This window comes from Grampus griseus (assembly GCF_964374135.1).
Source record: "Grampus griseus genome assembly, chromosome: 1".
NCBI lineage: Eukaryota > Metazoa > Chordata > Mammalia > Artiodactyla > Delphinidae > Grampus > Grampus griseus.
Genome location: NC_139017.1, coordinates 175870438 through 175892524, shown reverse-complemented (window position 1 = coordinate 175892524; position 22087 = coordinate 175870438). Strand labels below are relative to the sequence as shown.

The following is a 22087-nucleotide window of genomic DNA, read 5'->3' as shown; positions in this document are numbered from 1 at the left end:
GAGAAATTTGAACCCTCAGACTTTGCTGGTGGAATGTCAAATGGTGCAGCCCCATGCCTGCCCCACCTGCAGCCTGCCCCATCTCAGCCCATGGCACCTCCATCCCCTGGTTGCTCAGGTCAAAAACCCTGGGGTATTCCCGATTCCCTGTCTCGCACACACACTCCACGTATAACACATCAGCAAATCCCGCTGGCTGTGCTTTTAAAATGTATCCTGAATACATTACCATTTCCCCTACTACCACTCTGGTCCAGGCCACCACTACCCCTCTCACTAGCCTCCTGTACCCTCTTTTCCTGGATCTCCCCTCTCTGGACCCCGAGGGTCCATTCTCCACATAGCAGTCAGAAGGAAGTTCTTAAAACTATGAGTCAGATCCTGCCACTCCTTTGCTCAAAACTCTCCAAAGGTGGTTTATTGTAAGATTTCTCATCATACTCAAGGGAAACTCCAAACTCCACACCGTGGCTTCAAGACTCACCATGATCTGGCCTCTCGCTGTCTTTTCACCCCTTTTTATATGCCTCCTCCCACGCCCCGCTCCGCTCCAGCCACATGGGCTCCTGGCTGTTCTTCAGGCACAGGCACTTGCAACCCAGGACCTTTGCACCTGCGGTTTCCTTTGCCTCAATGCTCTGCTCACAGCTATCGCACTTCATGCCAGTCTGTGTAAAATCACCTCCCCAGGCCCTCACTGACCACAGCATCTAACACAGTGATACAGGACGAATCGTTACAGGTGAGGAGCCTGACGCTCAGAGAGATGAAGCAACTCAGTGAATCAGAGGCAGAGGGAGGACCCGACGCAGACTCCGAAGACCAAGCTACACTACATGTTTTGTCGTTTTCTATTAGGAAAAGGAAGTATCGGTCCTGCTCCAGTTACCCTGAGCACTGGGGCTGCTCAGGCCTCCTGGCAGAGACTGCAGTAATCCATCTGCTCCCATTAGAATGGAACCAAGACCCAGGATTTATAAAGCAACACCAGAGCAGCCCTGGGGTATCTTGGAGAAAATTCAACATGGAATCCAGAAGACCAACCTGGGAGGAGCCCAGACGCCCACCCCCTGCCCCCGCCTACTGTTCTGCCAGGTGCCCCCCTAGTCCCATGGCTCCCCTGCCACGGGGAGCAGGGCCAAGGCGCTGGAGAGGGCACAGCTCTCTGAACCAGGGCAGGGCACCGAGGGGGCCATCCCACCCCACGGCCCGTGCCAGCTCTGCCCCTTTAATGGAGTCCAGTCAAGTGACTGGGGAGAGAAAAATGACAAATATTCAGGAGCTTAGAAAAGGGAGGCTGGCCCCTAGCTGGGGGCGGGAGACAGACAATGGGGTCACTGGTCTGTTTGCAAGCTCAGGATGAATTCACACCAGCAGAATCACAAGCCCAGCCCAGGCTCCACACACCAGCACCACCCTCAGCCCACGTCCCGCTCACCGAAGGGAACCAGCATGCTGCCATCGGGAAGCCAGCTCACTACAGGGTGCTGGGGCACAGCGGGCAGGGAGCAGTGTGGTTTGGAGAAAGGCCCAGGAATGAGAAAAAACAGGAAAGAGGAACAGGGAGATGGCTGCAGCCCTAAGGTGATGGACGGAGTAAGGGTACACCCGGCCGCTATTTCTCAGACCTGGCCGGAGACATCCTAGTGGAGCCCTTTGCCCTTTTCCAGGAAAGGCACAGACCCTGGAGCTCACATGGAGCTGGGCCTGGCTCCAGGGCGGACGAGGACTGCTCCAGACACCACCACCACCCCCTCTCCAGGAGGGACCCCGTGGAGAGAGAGACCAGGCAGCGGAAGGAAGGGATGAAGCCTCCTCGGGCAGCAGGGATGTGCTAACCGTGCTGGTCCAGCCTACAGCTCAGCAAAGCGCCTGGCTGCGGGGGGACAGGCTGCGGAGAGCTCTTCCAGCTCCTGCAGAGTCCAGCCGGGAGGAGTGGATGCTCACAGGTGGCTGGAGAGAGGCAACAGCCCTGAGAGTAGACCCTCCCCGGGAAACCAACACAAGGTAACAAAAGCCTGGGCCAGCTTCCAAAGCCTTCCAGCCCCGGTGCCCCACAGTTCAGGACACAGCCCGGTACAGATGTCACCAGATAAAAGGCGGGGACTCCCAGCACCAGCACCAGCCATAAGTGGGGACACCCACGTCACCCGATGCAGGGTCATGGGCTCCTGCAAGGGCGGCAGCACCCCAGCCTCTCTGAAAGCCTCACGCCCATCCCTGGCCGGAGCTGAGCACAACTACTCCATGCTGGGCTCGGGCATCTCAGCCTCCTGACCTCCTAATGGGCCTAACACCCTCCCAATGAGGGCAAATGACTGGGGCCTGGAAAACTCCGTATCCTCCACGCACACGGCTGACTGGCTGGAGAGGAAACACGGCCACACGCATCAAAGCGTCCAGGGAATGATTCCCATTCCCGACGTCTGCCCCTTGTCTGACCACGTGGTTTTCGGCTTTGGTGCTTCCTCTTTGCCCCCTGAGCTCACTTTCTTGCTGTGCATACCCACCAGCATCTGCTACTCGGCTACCCACCTACCCAAAAACTGCACGGCTCAGCTACTGGCTCTGGGGAGATGAGCCAGGCAGCGAGGCTCCCAGGAAAACAGGTCCCAGACACTCCTACAAGGGCAAACGTCTCCACGGGGGTGAAACTCGGGCACCATCCTGGACTAGGTCTCCCTCCAGACAGCCCCAAACCTGCCTGGCGGCACGTGCTGCTTTTAGCAGCCGTAGCCTAGGAGCCCAGGGCTGCTACACAGCTCAGCTCTGCCACCCAAAGCTCCCAGACGATGGCTTTTACCCAGAGACAGCACGACACTGGTCGCCAAGGTCTCAGCAGCCAAGGCAGGCTCCAGGCTTGGTGGTACCTGGGCCCAGGTGGGAGGCGGCTCCTGGCAGGGGTCCTGGGCCTCCTGACAGACCAACGAGCGCCTCCCCAGGCTTGGGCTCCCTTGGTGGATCACGGTACCTGGACCTGGGTCTGACCCCTGCCTACCCGTGCGATACTGGGCAAGTCCCTGCACATCCACCTGCGTTTCCTCACCTGCAAAACACACGTATCCTGCCCATCTGACTGACCTGGATAATGTCCGCAGCATAAAGCATCACAAACAGCATCTTGTGGGGTTACCCCTCAGGGTTCTAGTACACCTGCTCTGCTCTAGTCCCACGTGCCCCAAACCCACCTCACCCCCCCATACCCCACTGAGCCCAGCACACACATCCTACCTCTGGGGCTTTCTAGGGGGGTTCCCTTCCCTCAGGGTCAGTCATCCTGTGATCTGCACCCAAAATTCTTTACGTGTTTGCCCGTGTTTCCATCTGCCCTGCTGCGCTGGCAACTCGAGGCCGGGGGCGGTCACCTGGCACCCAGATCAATGGGCTACTGTGAACAGGACAGTGCCATCGCTGGCCCAACTGGCCTTGATGCTCTTCCCCGGGACAGAGGTCTGCCTCTTCTGGGTGTCAGGAGTGGGAGCAGAGGTGCACAGGGGCTTGGAGGCCCCTGCTCTCAGCTCTACACAATAGCACCCATCACGTTGGTGAAGGAAGGTCAAGGCAGCCCTTCACCGGCCGGAACCAGAGGCCGAACTGAGCGACCAGCTCTGCTCTTCAGCTCTTTCCCTTTCTTGGGGTTATTTATTTCAATTAATTTTTATTGGAGTATAGTTGCTTTACAATGCTGTGTCAGTTTCTGCTGTGCAGCAAAGTGAATCAACCATCGTATATATATCTCCCCTCTTTTTTGGACTTCCTTCCCATTTAGGTCACCGAAGAGTATTGAGTAGAGTTCCCTGTGCTATACAGCAGGTTCTCATTAGTTACCTATTTAATACACGGTATCAATAGTGTATATATAGTGATATATATGGTGTCAGTAGTGTATATCCCAATCTCCCAATTCATCCCCCTCAACATGGGGTATTTTTTATTCTTTTTCCGTGACACAAGTTATCATGTACCAAGTCCTTCTGGTTGATTTTTCAGTCGGATTCAATGTATATGAGATTTTTGGGTTCAATTTTATTATTATTAGGTTACAGGTAATTCTCATGAAAGTGTTGATTAAAGTTTAAAAAGATTAGCTTCCCATCCCACTGACTGGAATTCTCCCGGGGCCTGACAGTAATTTCAGTCCAGAGTTGGTTGTCACCTGGAGCCTCTGGGAGAGAAGCCTCAGAGCCGCACGTGAGCAGATGGGGGTCCCGGGACCCCGGCAGCTGGTCCGCACAGAGGGGTAGCCTCGGTCTACACAGGGATCTGACAGACCCCACTCTGTGCCAGAGCTGGACCACGGGGAAATGTGAGACTGCAAGCACAGCACGGACCCTGGCCCCTCGGGGCTCCTGACCTGATGTGATAACCGCTACAGGGAAGGAAAGATCCGCAGGCAGTCCAGGAGCCAGAGGAGGGAAGCGGGCCGACCCTGGAAGGGCAGAGAGGGCGGCAGAGGAAGGGAAAGAGCAGAGGCCAGATGGTGTGGGAAGGGATTCCAGGAAGAATGCTGGCTGTAAAACAGAGATTGTGCCAGCACCCCACTCGAGGGCCGCTGAGAGGGTCAAGTGGGGTGATGAGCATAGGGGTGAGCTTGCTTGGTCCCTGGAAGAGCCGTGCACTGGGTGGGCCCTCTCCTTGGGCCGCTGGCTCCCTGCTGGGTTGCCCATGACCACAGCTATTTTAACAAGGTTCTCAGTGTAACCCTGAGACCAAATGACCAATTTTAGGCTTGCTGGCAGCGGACCCTGAGCCTGCAGCCTTGGCTTCCGCAGGGGAAAGCCAGAAGAGCCCTGGGACCGCCCAGCTGGCTCAGGCTGGGGACCTTCCCTGGAAAGTCTCTTCGAGAAAGAGTGTGATCAGACAGAGGCTGGAACAGGCCTGGGGAGCCAGCGTGCCAGGGCCTGGGCCCTGGGCTCCAGGGCCAGAAAGAGGGGAAGAGAAAGGACGAGGGCTTCCTTAACAAAATGGGCCACATCAAGACAGGGTCCCTCCAGCCCCAGGACGGCTGGACAAAGGTCTATACGAAGCATGACTCAAGGATGGTAGTTCTGCAGGCGACTGGCCATGAGGAGGCCTTTGCCAAGTGTACCAGGGGCCTGGAACTGGCACTCGCCGCATCCGTCCCCGATGTGGTGCTGGGGCAGAGAGAGACCTGGAGCTCAAACAGAACCAGCACGTTCAAAGGCACCTGGAGGTGAAAGGCCCAGAAAAAGAAGGCAGCAGGAAATCCTTCCAATTTTCTCATGCCCTCCTGAAATACCATGCTAACTCCCTACAGCACACCTGCTCCTCTGGTAAAACACTGTTCTGCTTAAAAATGCACATGGCCTGTAAGCCACTCCTAGACGGTCTTTGTTTACCACACCCTGGACCCACATGGCCCGTTCTATGACCTTGAGCACCTTACTCAACCCCTCAGGGCCTGTTTTCTCATCGTGAAAGTGGGCCTGTGACAGTGGCTGCCTCACAGGGCTGTCATGAGGATTCTCTGGGATAACTTTAATGCTACCTGACATGGAACCTGGCACATAGGAGGAGCTCGATAAATTAAATTAATTATAATCAATAGCAAAAATGAAAAACAAATGTTGAGTAGTAAAGGATCAGGGGACTTCCCTGGTGGTCCCGTGGGTAAGACTCCTCACTCCCAATGCAGGGGGCCTGGGTTCGATCCCTGGTCGGGGAACTAGATCCCACATGCACGCCGCAACTAAGAGTTCATGCGCCGCAACTAAAGATCCCACGTGCCGCAACTAAGACCCGGCGCAGCCACAAACAAAAAAAGGTAAAGGATCGGTCAAAAAATGATAGCACAGCCACATGGCTGCATATCACGTGACTGCTAAAATGTTTTCTTGAAAATCGTTTGAGGACATGGTAAAATTATCATAAGTGAAAACATGAATGTTAAAATGGATATTACAACGTTTACACTGTATGGTCTCAACTCTGAAAATGAAAATACATGCATATTTTTTAAAAAAGTCTGCTGGGAAATTAATGCAAGGGAATAGTGATTCTAGCTACACGGTAGGAGTCAATCCTCTAAGCTTTTCTGCTGTTTGTCTTTCCCAATGACTTTCCACAATGACTATGCATTCTTTCATAGCCAGGAAAAACGATCGACATATGTTATGGAGAGAACAGCACTGACAATAAGAAAGGCACGAACTCAGCATTCTGTTGAGCCTGCTTTGGAAGCTACTGCTCTCCGCCCCCGAGCCTCAAGCTGGGGCTTCTCAGCAAGGCGACCTTCCCAGAGAAGCAATGATTGCCTTTGGTTCAAAGTCAGTCCAGCGAGGATGTCGGGTCTGCTTGGCCACCCTGGGGACCAGGAGACAAGTGCTCCATGTTCCTGCCTTTTCGGGGGACTATGGGCTCCCAGACCCAGAGCCGGGTCCATTCATTCGCCCAAGAACATGCTGGCGCTCTGGGGGGCCCAGCCCCACAAATACAAAGAGGGAAGCCACAAGGGGCTCAGAGTTGGTCAAGAGATGGACCAGGAGACAGTATGGGGAGTAGCAGGGCTGAGGTACACGTGTGCGGTGGGGATCACAGGAGGGCCTGGCCCCTGCCTGTGGGAGGCAGGGGAGGGGGTGGGCTCAGGGCTGGGCTCCTGGCAGCCGAGAGGCAAATGCAGGGACGGAAAGGCGTGAACGCACGAGGCCTGAGATGGGAGCTGAAAGCCATTCACTGTGGCTGTTTGTGGAGCATGAGGTCCTGGTGTCGGGTGGGCAGGGGTCCTGCTCATCACGCTAAGGGGTTTGGATTTTATCCTCAAGGCAGTAGAGAGCCACTGAAAGATTTTAAGTCGGGAAGAGACCCGCTGATGTAGCCTTCGATACTCACTCTGGGTACAGGGTAGAAAGTGCACGGAGAGGGCAAGACGAGAAGTCAAGGTGCCAGTTAGGGGCTGTTTGTGGTGATCGAGACAAGAATTAACATGGGCTCAGACCAAAATGCGGGTTCAAACCAAGATGGAGAAGACAAAGCAGATGTGAGGAGCATTAAGGCGGGAGAATCAAGAGGACCTGGTAACCTCCTAGGTACCTGGGGAAGACAGGAGTCAGTGGCTGGTCCCCAGGACACTGGGTTCATGGGGTGGCACATCCTCACGACAGAGAATACAGGTGGGAGCACAGATCCTGGGGCGGGGAGAGGTTACGACCCTGAACGTGCTGAATGTGGGGCGTGTGCGGCCAGATGGCCAGTAGAGAGCGCGCATCAATCTGGGGGTCAGCAGGGGGTCTGGGCTGAGAGGGTGTATTTGGAAGGCATCGACCAGAGCTCTGTTGGGAGTCACGGGAGTGATGTGACCTCCCAGGGACAGCGTGTGACACTGAGAGGAGAGGACAAAATATGGAGAACACCAGCATGACCATGGTGAGGGGAAAGGAGGCACTGGGGGGGCGGGGGGTGGGAGGCAGTGAGCAGAGAGAAGCAGAAAATGGGGGAGGGGGGAGGGGGGGTCTCATGGAAGACAAGGGAGGGAAAGGAGGGCCTCCAGAAGGCGGCTTTCGAGGGTGGTCTTGGAACAGCACAGCCCAGGCAGGTCTACCCACTGTCCAGTGCAGTACTGGGGGGCCTCTGGGGCCCTCTCCTGGAACCATTTGGTGAGGCGCTATGGTGCAGGCCCGTGCACCAGGGTCTCCAGCACCTACCTGGACCCAGCAGATACTGAACACGTGTTCACCGAGGGAAGAATGGGATGGGGGGCGGCCGGGAGGCGTGGGCTGAGGGATGCCCAGCTTGCTGCTCTCCTACCTGGGTCTGGGGAGGGCAAGCAGTGCTCCCGGTACCAGACCCCTCCAGCCCCAGAGGGGAAGCGTGTGCGGGTCCAAGGTGGTGGGCAGGACCCCGGGACGGATGGCCAAGCGCTGACCCATTGATGGGGCGGCCTCAGGCCCCCTACTGAGGGCAGCTGGAACAGCACAGGTCAGAGTTGCGGGAGCCGGCGGAGCAGCGCACAGGCATTTGCTGAGAGACAGTGCCGCCTAGTGGCAGGAGGTGCTCACACCAGGCTTCTACGGGACGGTCCCGCCCATCACCCCGAATGCTCCTAGGCCTTTCTGGGCCTTTCATGCTGGGGTCCTGAGCACTGGAAGCAATGATCCAGGGCTCTTGCCACCCGGGTGGCACCTGAGACTCTGACAGCAACATGCCCTGTGGCATCAGCTGAGGTCGGCTCTGCCAACGGGGAAGGTGGGCAGGCTAGAATGTTATCAAAGCCCCATTTGGCCCCATGGTGTGGGCAGAAATGCAGGGTCCTGCTCTCAGGCTTGAACCTCCATAGTGGGAGAGACTGGACTGCCTGCTGTTTTGTTGGCACAAAGAAAATACAGTAAGCCTGTGAGGCTTGTCGCTGGAGGTGACTGTGCGGCGAGGGGCAGACTGAAGGGCAGCCCAGCAGCAGAGAACCATCTCCCCAGAGATTCTCACCCAGCTCCAGGTTCACTCCCAGGAGGCTGCTTCCCGGAGAGAAGTACCCAAGGCCAGCCTGTCTGTCTGTGGACGCCCCACACCCAGGAGGGCCCGGATTCCAGGGCCACGAAATCACACCCACAGGCCCACGGCTCACTCCTGACTGCTCAGCAGTTTCAGGCCAGGTGAGGTCACCGTGACTGCCTTAAATAACTCAGCAGAGCTCATTTTTATTTTCAGTTGTTGGTTTAGCTGAGCAAGACAAAAAGAGTTCTCTTAAAAACACTTTTTAAAACTTCCCCTTTAAACAACAAGGTCCTACAGTACAGCACAGAGAACTATATTCAATATCCTATGAGAAACCATAATGGAAAAGAATATTTTAAAAAAGAATGTATGTATATATGTAAAACTAAATCACTTTGCTGTAGAGTAGAAATTAACACAACATTGTAAATCAACTATACTTCAATTAAAAAAAAAAGAAAAAGAAAAATAGGAAACCAAAAAAGCCATTCAGAATCTAAAAAAAAACTTCCCTTATTGTAAAAGAAATGTATGCGCAATGTTAAAAAAAATTAGTTTTACAAAAAACTGTGTGACTTGGAAAGTCAAAGTCCCTTATGTGGTTCCACCCTCCATCAAAATTTTCTCTAAACAACCTGGTAAATATTCTTTCAGCTTCTTTTGCTCTATACACATACATTCGTGCGTGTGTGAATATGGGCAGGGGGTAGGGAGTGTATGTGGTGGTGTTTTCTATACTGACAGTTCTATAGCTTCTTTTGATTTTTTTCCCATTAACAGCTTTCTACTTAGAGGCATTCTTACCCCTGCAGCTCAAATTCAGGTTAACCCAGTGACCCAAGACCAGGCTGGGAGAAAAGGTGATGCCCCAGGGACTCAGAAGCCTGAGGGTTTTAAGTGAATGCGGTTGGGGAGCAGGGGAGAGGGACCCACGCTAAAACCCAGATCAGCCCTGGAGGAGAAAAGACCTCTCCCAGAAGAAATATCCCAGGACGGGGTGGGGGGGCAGACTCCACACCCCTTATCTCCTCCCCAGCGGTGGCTGACAGCACAGCTGGCGCAGACAGGGTGCGGCACGAGGGTGGCCCGGGCGAGAGGCTGTCCCCGGGAGCTGCTGGGGCCACGGGAACACCCTCTACATTTCTGCTGACTTGGGCGCACAGGCTGGGTCACACCCAGCGTCAGAGCTCGGGAACCGGGTCCTGCGCCAGGGCAGAGCCCGGCGTGTGACATCCAGGAGAACAAGGGCAGCCTCAGGAAAAGCAGTCCCGTGTGCCAGGTCTGCTCACCTCCCCGGCCTCAGGGATCAGCAAACACGCCCATCAGCACTCTGCTCCTGGGAGCCCGCTCACACCAGACAGGTCACCGGCTGCACGATTCAACAGCCAAGAATTCCAAGCAATTGGAAATTGGTGGTCAGGGTCCTGGGCTACAGGGTCAGGATAAGGCTTCCAGAAAGGGAGAGCCCATTAAGTGCCCAGCAGCTTCCTGCGGCTCCAGGACAGACAGAGACAAACCCAGCTCTGCAATCGGGCTGCAGGTTTGCATCCTGGGCCCCCCAGGAACTGGCTGCAGTGGCTTATTGCTTCAGAACCCCCGTTTCCTTGCCTGCTAAGTAGAAGTAATACAGCTGGCAGCTCAAGCCTGCTACACAATAAACACTCAGTGTTACCCACTACCATTATTACAACTGGCTGAGGGTACTCAAAAGAGAAATAGCTCCCTTGGGCACACAGAGACCTCCAGGACCACTGGGGCCACCTTCCTGGGCACAGCCAGGAACACAGCAGCCACTGTGCAGCCCGCACCTAGAGCAGGCCCCTGCACACAAGGGTGGTTTCCTTGTCCCTGAACAGGGTACTCGGGGGCGGGGGGCAGGGGCAGGCAAAGGCTGAAGAAATGCAACCACCAGAGCCTCTGCAGCTATGGGGCCCCCAGACACCTCCATTTCTTCCTCTTCCTCCCCCAGGTCTAGAAAGGGATCCCCCCCATTACCTGATTGGGTCCTTGGCTCCCAGCTGGGGAAGGAGAAGGGACCGGCCTGGAGGCTCTGGAGGCTCTGCAGGCTCCACGTCTAGACGCTGCCGCCAGCTGGGGCTCAGCTCTGTGGGTGAGGGAGCTGCCGCCCCGAAATCTCTCTCTCGTGGACCACCCATCTGGAAGGGCTGGAGCTACGCTTTCTAAAGGAACCACAACTTGCTGTCGCTGGCCACGCGGGCCCTCGACTCTCCCTGGTCAAGGGACTCACCCTGGTCGATGGAGTGCTGGGGCAGCTGGCTGAGCTGGCTGCTGACCACCCCCGCGTAGGTGCGCAGGAACTCCTCCTCGCTGGCCGTCAGCTGCAGGGGCGAGAGGGCTGGGTGAAGGGTGGCCCGCACCCGCTCCCTGGGCCTCTGTTGTTGCGAACTGACCTTCTAGTTCCAGGGTGAGCACCCTCTCCCCTCTGCTCCCACCCCTAAAACTTGGTCCATGGGGCCCACAGGCCTTGGCACCGGGATCAGATCGGGGACGGGGATTCCAGCATAGGGCAGGCCCTGCTTGGGGAGCCCCTCCCTCTCCTGTTGAGAAGGGCCACTGCACATCTGCTGCCCTCTCGGTGGCTGTCCTGCCCGCCGGTCACCACCGGAAGAGAAGACTCCCGGTAGAGGGGAGGAAAGGAAGGTCAGGGCCTTTAGGACCCTCACCCACTTGGCCCAAACATGGCACAGGGAGTGCCATGCCGAACTGGACATGCTGGTGCCTGTGCCCGGGAGCCTGAATTAGCCACAGCCAAGCCAGAGGCCTGGCATCCCCATCCCCAGACCACAGCTGCTGCAGAAGGTGGTCACAGCCCCTCTGCCCACCGGCATCAGGCACCCTCCCTGGGAGACCTGCTGCTCGACGCCCCGAAGGCACTCACGTTGGAGCCCATCTTCCTCAGCATGAGCAGCACTCGGACCTTCTGCTGAATGTACATCTCCTCCGGACTCTTCCCGGGGGCCCCCTCGCGGTTCATGCCCTGGCCAGCTCTGGGGACTCCTGCAGAGCGAGGAGAAGCATGGGGTGGGGCGGTGTCAGGACGAGACATACCGCATACCGGCACAAGTTGTCAGGCCGCCCATGTTGCATCAGGGGCTCGTTTCTGAGAGCCCAGAGCAGGTGGCGAGCTGCCCGTTCCTCCCTCACGCCTGCTGGCCCGACAGCCAGACTGAGCAGGGATCTCCCCGGAGCAGGCACTGGTGGCCAGCCCCCTCTGTGTGTGGAGCTGTCAGGCCCAGGTGGCTGAGCTGACCCAGACTTCTTGCCAGCTCTACCTTCCAGCCAGCAAGGCTCAGCAAGGCTCCTGCTAAGAGCCCAGGAGATGTGCTGCATGAAACCCAAAGTGTCCCCGTCTTTCAAAGCCAGCAACTTCCATGAGGAGCAAAGTGACATGATCAGAGGCAGCCGGCTGGGGCCTGTAGCTGGAGAAGCCATGGGATCAGTACCCAGCCCCCAAACACCAAGACAGCTCCCTCTGCAAAAGTCCCTGACGAGTTCAAGAGGCTGCCTCCTGGGCTGGGCTCCAAGGAGTCCCTCGATGGGGACGGCGAGCCCGGGGCTGCGGGCACACACACCTGCCCGGGCTCGCTGCCGCCACCCTCACAAGCCCACCCACCTGTCACAGGGTGGCTCCTGCACGCGGCAGCTGCGTCCAGGTGCAGCAGGGACCCGACCTGCAGAAAGGTCCCAGGAGAGAAGTCCCAGGGTTTCCTCCCTCCAGGAGGAGCTGGGGGGGAGGAAGCCGGGCATGGAGGGGTTTGGGTTACACACTTGTAACTCCTGGATGAGTCAGAAATAACGCAGCAGCTGGCGGGGGTGGAGCCCTGGCAGCCCTGGTGCCAAGGAGCTGCGCTCGGAGGACCAAGGGAGCCGGGCTTGCGGGCCAAGGACACTCCTCACACCATCCATCCCTCAGGGGCCAGCAAGCCTTGGACCAGCAGGCTCTCCCAGGTGAAGGGCAGACTCAGAAAGGCACCAGAGCCCTGGGCAGCAGCCTCCCTGGAGGCTCCTGTCAACCGCTCAGTCCCCAGAAGCTAACAGGGGCTCCGGCCCTAAAAGCCTGCACAATAGGGCAAAATGTGTATTGCGTAGCAATGCAGCTGTGCACTCAATGCAGTGCCGTCTACTTACAGGGCCTTCCTTTCCACCACCAAAGCCCAGGCTCCCTCTTCTACTGTCTGCTATCCTGTCACCTCCTCCTGGTTCAGAAAAGGGTCTAATTAACACTGGTAACCAGGAAGGAGGGGTGAGCTGCCTGCAGAATGACCTCTGGTGAGAGGCAGCCAGCCATCCCCTGGGGCCAGGTGCACGAGCGCAGCGGACAGCCCTCAGTTCCCAGCACAGCTGAGTGGGGAGGCTCGGTTCTGGGGGATCACTCCTCCTCCTGTCCACCCCTTCTCACTTCCTTCCACTCCACCACCCAGCGCAAGTAGCCGGAATGATTTTTTATTTTTTTAATTTTTATTTATTTATTTTTTTTATAAGTTGTGTGCTCTTTTTTAATTTTTTTATTTTATTTTATTTATTTTTTTATACAGCAGGTTCTTATTAGTCATCAATTTGATACACATCAGTATATACCTGTCCATCCCAACCACCCAATTCAGCACACCACCATCCCCACCCCGCTGTGGCTTTCCCCCCTTGGGGGGAAAAGTTTGTTCTCTACATCTGTGTCTCAACTTCTGCCCTGTAAACCGGTTCATCTGTACCATTTTTCTAGGTTCCACATACATGCGTTAGTATACGATATTTGTTTTTCTCTTTCTGACTTACTTCACTCTGTATGACAGTCTCTAGATCCATCCACGTCTCAACAAATGACTCAATTCCGTTCCTTTTTATGGCTGAGTAATATTCCATTGTATATATGTACCACAACTTCTTTTTTTTTTTTTTTTTTTGCAGTATGCAGGCCTCTCACTGTTGTGGCCTCTCCTGTTGCGGAGCACAGGCTCCGGACGTGCAGGCTCAGCGGCCATGGCTCACGGTCCTAGCTGCTCCACGGCATGTGGTATCTTCCCGGACCGGGGCACGAACCCATGTCCCCTGCATCGGCAGGCAGACTCTCAACCACTGCGCCACCATGGAAACCCACCACAACTTCTTTATCCATTCGTCTGTGGATGGGCATTTAGGTTGCTTCCATGACCTGGCTATTGTAAATAGTGCTGCAGTGAACATTGGGGTGCATGTGTCTTTTTGAATTATGGTTTTCTCTGGGTATATGCCCAGTAGTGGGATTGCTGGATCATATGGTAATTCTATTTTACTTTTTTAAGGAAACTCCATACTGTTCTCCATAGTGGCTGTATCAATTTACATTCCCACCAACAGTGAAAGAGGGTACCCTTTTCTCCACACCCTCTCCAGCATTTGTTGTTTGTAGATTTTCTGATGATGCCCATTCTGACTAGTGTGAGGTGATACCTCACTGTAGTTTTGATTTGCATTTCTCTAATAATTAGTGATGTTGAGCATCCTGTCATGTGCCTCTTGCCCATCTGTATGTCTTCTTTGGAGAAATGTCTATTTAGGTCTTCTGCCCATTTTTGGATTGGGTTGTTTCTTTAATATTGAGCTGCATTAGCTGTTTATATATTTTGGAGATTAATCCTTTGTCCGTTGATTCGTTTGCAAATATTTTCTCCCATTCTGAGGGTTGTTTTTTCATCTTGTTTATGGTTTCCTTTGCTGTGCAAAAGCTTTGAAGTTTCGTTAGGTCCCATGTGTTTATCTTTGTTTTTATTTCCATTACTCTAGGAGGTGGATCAAAAAAGATCTTGCTGTGATTTATGTCAAAGAGTGTTCTGCTTATGTTTTCCTCTAAGAGTTTTATAGTGTCTGGTCTTACATTTAGGTCGCGAACCCATTTTGAGTTTATTTTTGTGTATGGGTTAGGGAGTGTTCTAATTTCATTCTTTTACATGTACCTGTCCAGTTTTCCCAGCACCACTTATTGAAGTGACTGTCTTTTCTCCATTGTATATATATATCCTTGCCTCCTTTGTCATAGATTAGTTGACCATAGGTGCATGGGTTTATCTCTGGGCTTTCTATCTTGTTCCATTGATCTATATTTCTGTTTTTGTGCCAGTACCATATTGTCTTGATTACTGTAGCTTTGTAGTATAGTCTGAAGTCAGGGAGTCTGATTCCTCCAGCTCCATTTTTTTCCCTCAAGACTGCTTTGGCTATTCGGGGTCTTTTGTGTCTCCATTCAAATTTGAAGATTTTTTGTTCTAGTTCTGTAAAAAATGCCATTGGTAGTTTGATAGGGATTGCACTGAATCTGTAGATTGCTTTGGGTAGTGTAGTCATTTTCACAATATTGATTCTTCCAATCCAAGAACATGGTATATCTCTCCATCTGTTGGTATCATCTTTAATTTATTTCATCAGTGTCTTATAGTTTTCTGCATACAGGTCTTTTGTCTCCCTAGGTAGGTTTATTCCTAGGTATTTTATTCTTTTTGTTGCAATGGTAAATGGAAGTGTTTCCTTAATTTCTCTTTCAGATTTTTCATCATTAGTGCATAGGAATGCAAGAGATTTCTGTGCATTAATTTTGTATCCTGCAACTTTACCAAATTCATTGATTAGCTCTAGTAGTTTTCTGGTGGCATTTTAAGGATTCTCTATGTATAGTATCATGTCAGCTGCAAACAGTGACAGTTTTACTTCTTCTTTTCCAATTTGTATTCCTTTTATTTCTTTTTCTTCTCTGATTGCCACGGCTAGGACTTCCAAAACTATGTTGAATAAGAGTGGTGAGAGTGGCATCATTGTCTTGTTCCTGATCTTAGAGGAAATGCTTTCAGTTTTTCACCATTGAGAACGATGTTTGCTCTGGGTTTGTCATATATGGCCTTTATTCTGTTGAGGTAGGTTCCCTCTATGCCTACTTTCTGGAGAGTTTTTATCATAAACGGGTGTTGAATTTTGTCAAAAGCTTTTTCTGCATCTATTGAAATGATCATATGGTTTTTGCTTTTTCAATTTGTTAATATGGTGTATCACATTGATTGATTTGCATATATTGAAGAATCCTTGCATCCCTGGGATAAATCCCACTTGATCATGGTGTATGATCCTTTCAATGTGTTGTTGGATTCTGTTTGCTAGTATTTTGTTGAGGATTTTTGCATCTATATTCATCAGTGATACTGGTCTGTAATTTTCTTTTTTTGTAGTATCTTTGTCTGGTTTTGGTAACAGGGTAATGGTGGCCTCATAGAATGAGTTTGGGAGTGTTCCATCCTCTGCAATTTTTTGGAAGAGTTTGAGAAGGATGGGTGTTAGCTCTTCTCTAAATGTTTTACAGAATTCACCTGTGAAGCCATCTGGTCATGGCTTTGTTTGTTGGAAGATTTTTAATCACAGTTTGTTGGAAGATTTTTAATCACAGTTTCAATTTCATTACTTGTGATTGGTCTGTTCATATTTCTGTTTCTTCCTGGTTCAGTCTTGAACGGTTATACCTTTCTAAGAATTTTTCCATTTCTTCCAGGTTGTCCAATTTATTGGCATAGAGTTGCCTGTAGTAGTCTCTTAGGATGCTTTGTATTTCTGCGGTGTCTGTTGTAACTTCTCCTTTTTCATTTCTAATTTTATTGATTTGAGTCCTCTCCCTCTTTTTCTTTTTTATAAATTTATTTTATTTATTTATTTTTGGCTATGTTGGGTCTTCGTTGCCGCACGCAGGCTTTCTCTAGTTGTGGCGAGTGGGGGCTACTCTTTGTTGTGGTGTGTGGGCTTCTCATTGCAGTGGCTTCTCTCATTGCGGAGCACGGGCTCTAGGTGCCTGGGCTTCAGTAGTTGTGGCACGCAGGCTCAGTATTTGTGGCTCGTGGGCTCTAGAGCACAGACTCAGTAGTTGTGGTGCACGGGCTTAGTTGCTCCGCGGCATGTGGGATCTTCCCAGACGAGGGCACGGACCTGCATCCCCTGCACTGGCAAGCGGATTCTTAACCACTGCGCTACCAGGGAAGCCCCCTCTTTCTCTTGATGAGTCTGGCTAATGGTTTGTCAATTTTGTTTATCTTCTCAAAGAACCAGCTTTTAGTTTTATTGATCTTTGCTATTGTTTTCTTTGTTTCTATTTCATTTATTTCTGCTCTGATCTTTATGATTTCTTTCCTTCTGCTAACTTTGGGTTTTGTTTGTTCTTCTTTCTCTAGTTCCTTTAGGTGTAAGGTTAGATTGTGTATTTGAGAGTTTTCTTGTTTCTTGAGGTAGGCTTGTATAGCTATAAACTTCCCTTTTAGAACTGCTTTTGCTGCATTCCATCGGTTTTGGATCGTCATGTTTTCATTGCCATTTGTCTCTAGGTATTTTTTAATTTCCTCTTTGATTTCTTCAGTGATCTCTTGGTTATTTAGTAATGTATTGTTTAGCCTCCATGTGTTTGTGATTTTTACATTTTTCCCCCTGTAATTCATGTCTAATCTCATAGCATTGTGGTCAGAAAAGATGCTTGATATGATTTCAATTTTCTTAAATTTACTGAGGCTTGATTTGTGACCCAAGATGTGACCTATCCTGGAGAATGTTCCGTGCGCACTTGAGAAGAAAGTGTAATCTGCTGTTTTTGGACGGAATGTCCTATAAATATCAATTAAATCTATCTGGTCTATTGTGTCATTTAAAGCTTCTGTTTCCTTATTTATTTTCATTTTGGATGATCTGTCTATTGGTGTAAGTGAGGTGTCAAAGTCCCCCACTATTATTGTGTTACTGTTGATTTTCTCTTTTATAGCTGTTAGCACTTGCCTTATGTATTGAGGTGCTCCTATGTTGGGTGCATATATATTTATAATTGTTATATCTTCTTCTTGGATTGATCCCTTGATCATTATGTAGTGTCCTTCCTTGTCTCTTGTAAGCTTCTTTATTTTAAAGTCTATTTTATCTGATATGAGTATTGCTACTCGAGCTTTCTTTTGATTTCTATTTGCATGGAATATCTTTTTCCATCCCCTCACTTTCAGTCTGTATGTGTCCCTAGGTCTGAAGTGCGTCTCTGGTAGGCAGCATATATATGAGTCTTGTGGGTTTTTTTTTTTTTTTTTTTTTTTGCGGTACGCGGGCCTCTCACTGCTGTGGCCTCTCTTGCTGCGGAGCACAGGCTCTGGATGCGCAGTCTCAGCGGCCATGGCTCACGGGCCCAGCCGCTCCATGGCATGTGGGATCCTCCCGGACCGGGACACGAACCCGCGTCCCCTGCATCGGCAGGCAGACCCCCAACAACTGCGCCACCAGGGAAGCCTTGGGTCTTGTTTTTGTATCCATTCAGCGAGTCTGATTTGCTCCTTGTCTTTTGGTTGGAGCATTTAATCCATTCACGTTTAAGGTAATTATCGATATGTATGTTCCTATGACCATTGTCTTAATTGTTATGGGTTGTTTTTGTAGGTCCTTTTCATCTCTTGTGTTTCCTACTCATAGAAGTTCCTGTAGCATTTGTTGTAGAGCTGGTTTGGTGGTGCTGAATTCTCTTAGCTTTTGCTTGTCTGTAAAGCTTTTGATTTCTCCATCGAAACTGAATGAGATCCTTGCCAGGTACAGTAATCTTGGTTGTAGGTTCTTCCCTTTCATCACTTTAAGTATATCATGGCACTCCCTTCTGGCTTGTAGAGTTTCTGCTGAGAAGTCAGCTGTTAACCTTATGGGAGTTCCCTTGTATGTTATTTGTCGTTTTTCTCTTGCTGCTTTCAATAATTTTTCTTTGTCTTTAATTTTTGCCAATTTGATTACTATGTGTCTCGGCATGTTTCTCCTTGGCTTTATCCTGTATGGGACTCGTTGCACTTCCTGGACTTGGGTGGCTATTTCCTTTCCCATGTTAGGGAAGTTTTTGACTATAATCTCTTGAAATATTTTCTCTGGTCCTTTCTCTCTCTCTTCTCCTTCTGGGACCCCTATAATGTGAATGTTGTTGCGTTTAATTTGTCCCAGAGGTCTCTTAGGCTGTCTTCATTTCTTTTCATTCTTTTTTTTTTTGTGTGTGGTACGCGGGCCTCTCACTGTTGTGGCCTCTCCCGTTGCGGAGCACAGGCTTCAAACGCACAGGCTCAGCGGCCACGGCTCACGGGCCCAGCCGCTCTGCGGCATGTGGGATCCTCCCAGACCGGGGCACGAACCCGTGTCCATTGCATCGGCAGGCGGACTCTCAACCACTGCGCCACCAGGGAAGCCCTCTTTTCATTCTTTTTTCTTTATTCTGTTCCGCAGCAGTGAATTCTAGCTTTCTGTCTTCCAGGTCACTTACCCGTTCTTCTGCTATTGATTCCTTCTAGTGTAGTTTTCTTTTCAGTTATTGTATTGGTCATTTCTGTTTGTTTCTTCTTTAATTCTTCTAGGTCTTTGTTAAACATTTCTTGCATCTTCTCGATCTTTGCCTCCATTCTTTTTCCGAGGTCCTGGATCATCTTCACTATCATTATTCTGAATTCTTTTTCTGGAAGGTTGCCTATCTCCACTTCATTCAGTTGTTTTTCCTGGGGTTTTATCTTGTTCCTTCATCTGGTACATAGCCCTCTGCCTTTTCATCTTGTCTGACTTTCTGTGAATGTGGTTTTTGTTCCACACGCTGCAGGATTGTAGTTCTTCTTGCTTCTGCCGTCTGCCCTCTGGTGGATGAGGCTACCTAACTGGAATGATCTTTTTAAAAGCCAGAATGGATGACATTTCTCCCCACTCCAACCTACCCCAGGATACGCTTCACGCCCTTGCCAGGACCCCACATGGCCAGCTCTGCCTCTCGCTCCCACTCCTCCCCTCTCGCTGGCCCCCAGTTTGTTTCTAGGACCTGCCAAGAAGCTCCTCCCCAGCAGCCTTTGCACTGGGGTCCCCAGGCTGGAACTGGCTTCTTTTCCGCTCGCTTAGATGCCTTCCTGGGGAGCCTTTCCTGACTGCATGACCGCGGTAGGTCGTGCGCCCCACCCAGGCCCTCTTGGGCACGTGGTCCCATCACATCCCAGTTTCTTCTTCTTTTGTTTTTTTTTTTAGGCCACACCATGCGGCATGCAGATTTTAGTTCCCCGACCAGGGACTGAACCCGTGCCCCCTGCATTGGGAGCATGGAATCTTAACCACTGGACCACCAGGGAAGTCCCTTGTCCGCTTCATAGCGCACCTGCCGGGGTGCTCACTCACTGTCTTCCTGCACCTGCTGGAGGGCCGGGGCCGTGGCTGCTTCGCTTGCCCCGTCTTCCTTCAGCCCTGGCCCAGTTGGCTGAAGAGAGAACCCAGACAGCCTGTGGGGTCTGGGCTTCCACCCCCTACCATCTCCACATCACTTACGGTCAAATACAAGTCCCTAATCCAGTCTCCATAACCAAATTTAGCTTTTCCAAAGACTCTCATTCCTGAGTATTTTGTGTGCCTTGGGCTGTCGTGTTCTCCGAGGTCATCTGAAATGCTCCATGAAGACTTCAAATTGGGAATTAGGGCTTCCAGGGGTAAAAGTCTTCTGATTCTGTCCTGTGTCCAAGGGCTAATGGTCAGTTGGCCCTCTCCTTGTGGAAGTCAAGGGATTGGCCACTAGGTGTCGCCACACACAAAAGAACCAGAGCCCCAGGGCCACACCCACCCGCTCCCCTACCTCCGTGCTACTGCCCCCTCACCCCCCACCCCCTCGGCCCACAACACAAGCCCCCCAACGGCCCTTCTGGTTCAAGGCTTCATAGTGGTCCTACTGTCACAAACCACCCCCAGTCCTGGGTCCCAGAGCAAGCGCTATCCCCCCATTTAGGGGCCAGCTCTACCCAGGCAAGGATATGTCTCTGGTTTTGCTGTGCGTCCCAGGACCTCGGGACGCTGGCTTCACTGAGGTTGAGAGCCCCTTCCTCACTGTCCTTTCCTGACCAGCCAAGCTTCCTCCAACAGGGGTATGAGGGCTCAGAACCCACAGGAGTGTGTGTGGGTGCCCGTCTCAATCATTTTACACGGGGTCTATTTCACAGAACTTTGCTCCTCCCAACAATCCTACCCTTGGCGTCACGTACGGACCGGTTCTGTTCCACTGTAGCTCCACTATCCCCGGGGACCCACCACGCTCACACTGTGATTACCAGGGGGCCTCACACACCCAGCCGTGGGCCTGGGGTGTCGCTGGGGCCTGAATGGGTCTTTGGGGCCAGGTTGCTCCCTGTTCACACTTCCCTGGCAGAGACCAGTTCTTAAACTGTTACTGCGTGCCTTGGGAGGACTCCTGCCCTTCCTAAAACTGCTGGTCTTCTAGGATTCTTCGAGCTCTAGTTTGAGCTGACTCCACCCTGCTGCCTGACAGAGAGAACACCCAGGAATGGGTCAGGGCCGACGGCGGCGTGAACACGTGTTCCTGCCCTCCGCACTCCAATCTTGATGGACGAGAACATTGGGACCTGTTTACATAATTCCGTCCGAAACAGAAGCTGCATCAAGGGTGCCAATGTGAAGGAAATAATTGAAGAGAATCAACCACAATCAACCCAAACAACAACGACCTTTCAGTCGCTGGTAATGCTGCAAGTGTATTACAGTGTGTTTTGAGTTTGGTGCCTATCCAAGCGAACATGTGGTTAAGTTTTCATCACACTTTTGACACACATCAGATTAACTTCACTTGAGAATTCTTATTCTTCCCTGTAGGGATCAAAAACTGGTCTCCACTAAAATGTGTTTAAATTACCTAAGTCCAAACTGCAAAGAATTTGGACACAATAATTATTCATTCAGTCCTCAGCTGTGAGAGCTGAAGGTAAGGTAACGCTGCTTCTCACGTATGGTCTCCTGGCGACCCCACAAACACCACCGCCTAAGATGGTGGAGCTTCCATCCTAAATCCTAAGAAAATCCCTCAGTGTTAACTGCCCAAGTCAGAGACAGACCTGCTCCCTCTCTTAAGATATAACATTCTGGAAGCTAAACAGGGAAAGGCATACATGAGCCAAAACATAGAAAATGGAAAGAAACAGGCAACTATCAACTATGCAAACGAAAGGCGAGGGGAGAGGCTTGTGGCTACGTGGATGCTGTGTCACAGATATCCACGGCTTACGCGAAAGTGGGCGTGATTCCAGAAAATCACACCTGATTGGGACAAATGCACTTCAGAGAAACTGAGTTCCATACATTCACTGCAGACACACAGATGCATTCACCCCCACACACACACCTTCTACACACTTCTGTTGGTTCTGAGCCTGCATCTCTGTTGAAGGAAGGTGGGTAGGTAAAAGACAGTCAGGAAGGGGTTCCCAACCACTGGGAAGGGTGTTTACAAAGTGACAAATGTGGCTCGTGGCCTGGGAGGCCGCACCACATTTTCTGGGAGGCATCGAGGTCGTCCGTAAGATACCACGTTCCTGCCCAGAGATTAGAGGGACCTAATCTCTATGCACATGAGCTCCAGCTTGGAAACAGCTGATCTCACTTTGGAAGAACTGGGAGGTAGAGCAGGAAAGACCCAGAGAGCAGGACATGCAGAAGTCAGACCCATTCTGATAAACGACTTTGAAAGCTGGCCTCCCTTTGACAGGCGGGGGATGGGGGGGGGTGGGGGGGTGGCGCCCAAATACAAACACAGCCACCTGCACTCCTTTTTATTTATAAACTTAAAGCTAATGCTGTTTAACAC

The 22087-nt window shown here is 51.6% G+C and overlaps 1 protein-coding gene across 2 annotated transcripts in view; it reads right to left on the bottom strand.

Annotated features, from left to right (window-relative positions):
• Positions 1–22087, bottom strand: part of CTNNBIP1 (catenin beta interacting protein 1) — a 51896-nt gene that overhangs the window by 6049 nt on the left and 23760 nt on the right. For both annotated transcript variants that reach the window (XM_082680723.1, XM_082680724.1), the window contains exons 3-4: positions 11348–11466; positions 10697–10787 (exon numbers count right to left, since the gene is read on the bottom strand). In XM_082680723.1, the coding sequence (XP_082536849.1) occupies positions 10697–10787; positions 11348–11443 (187 nt within the window). In that variant the 5' untranslated portion in view covers positions 11444–11466. The remainder of the gene's footprint in view (positions 1–10696; positions 10788–11347; positions 11467–22087) is intronic.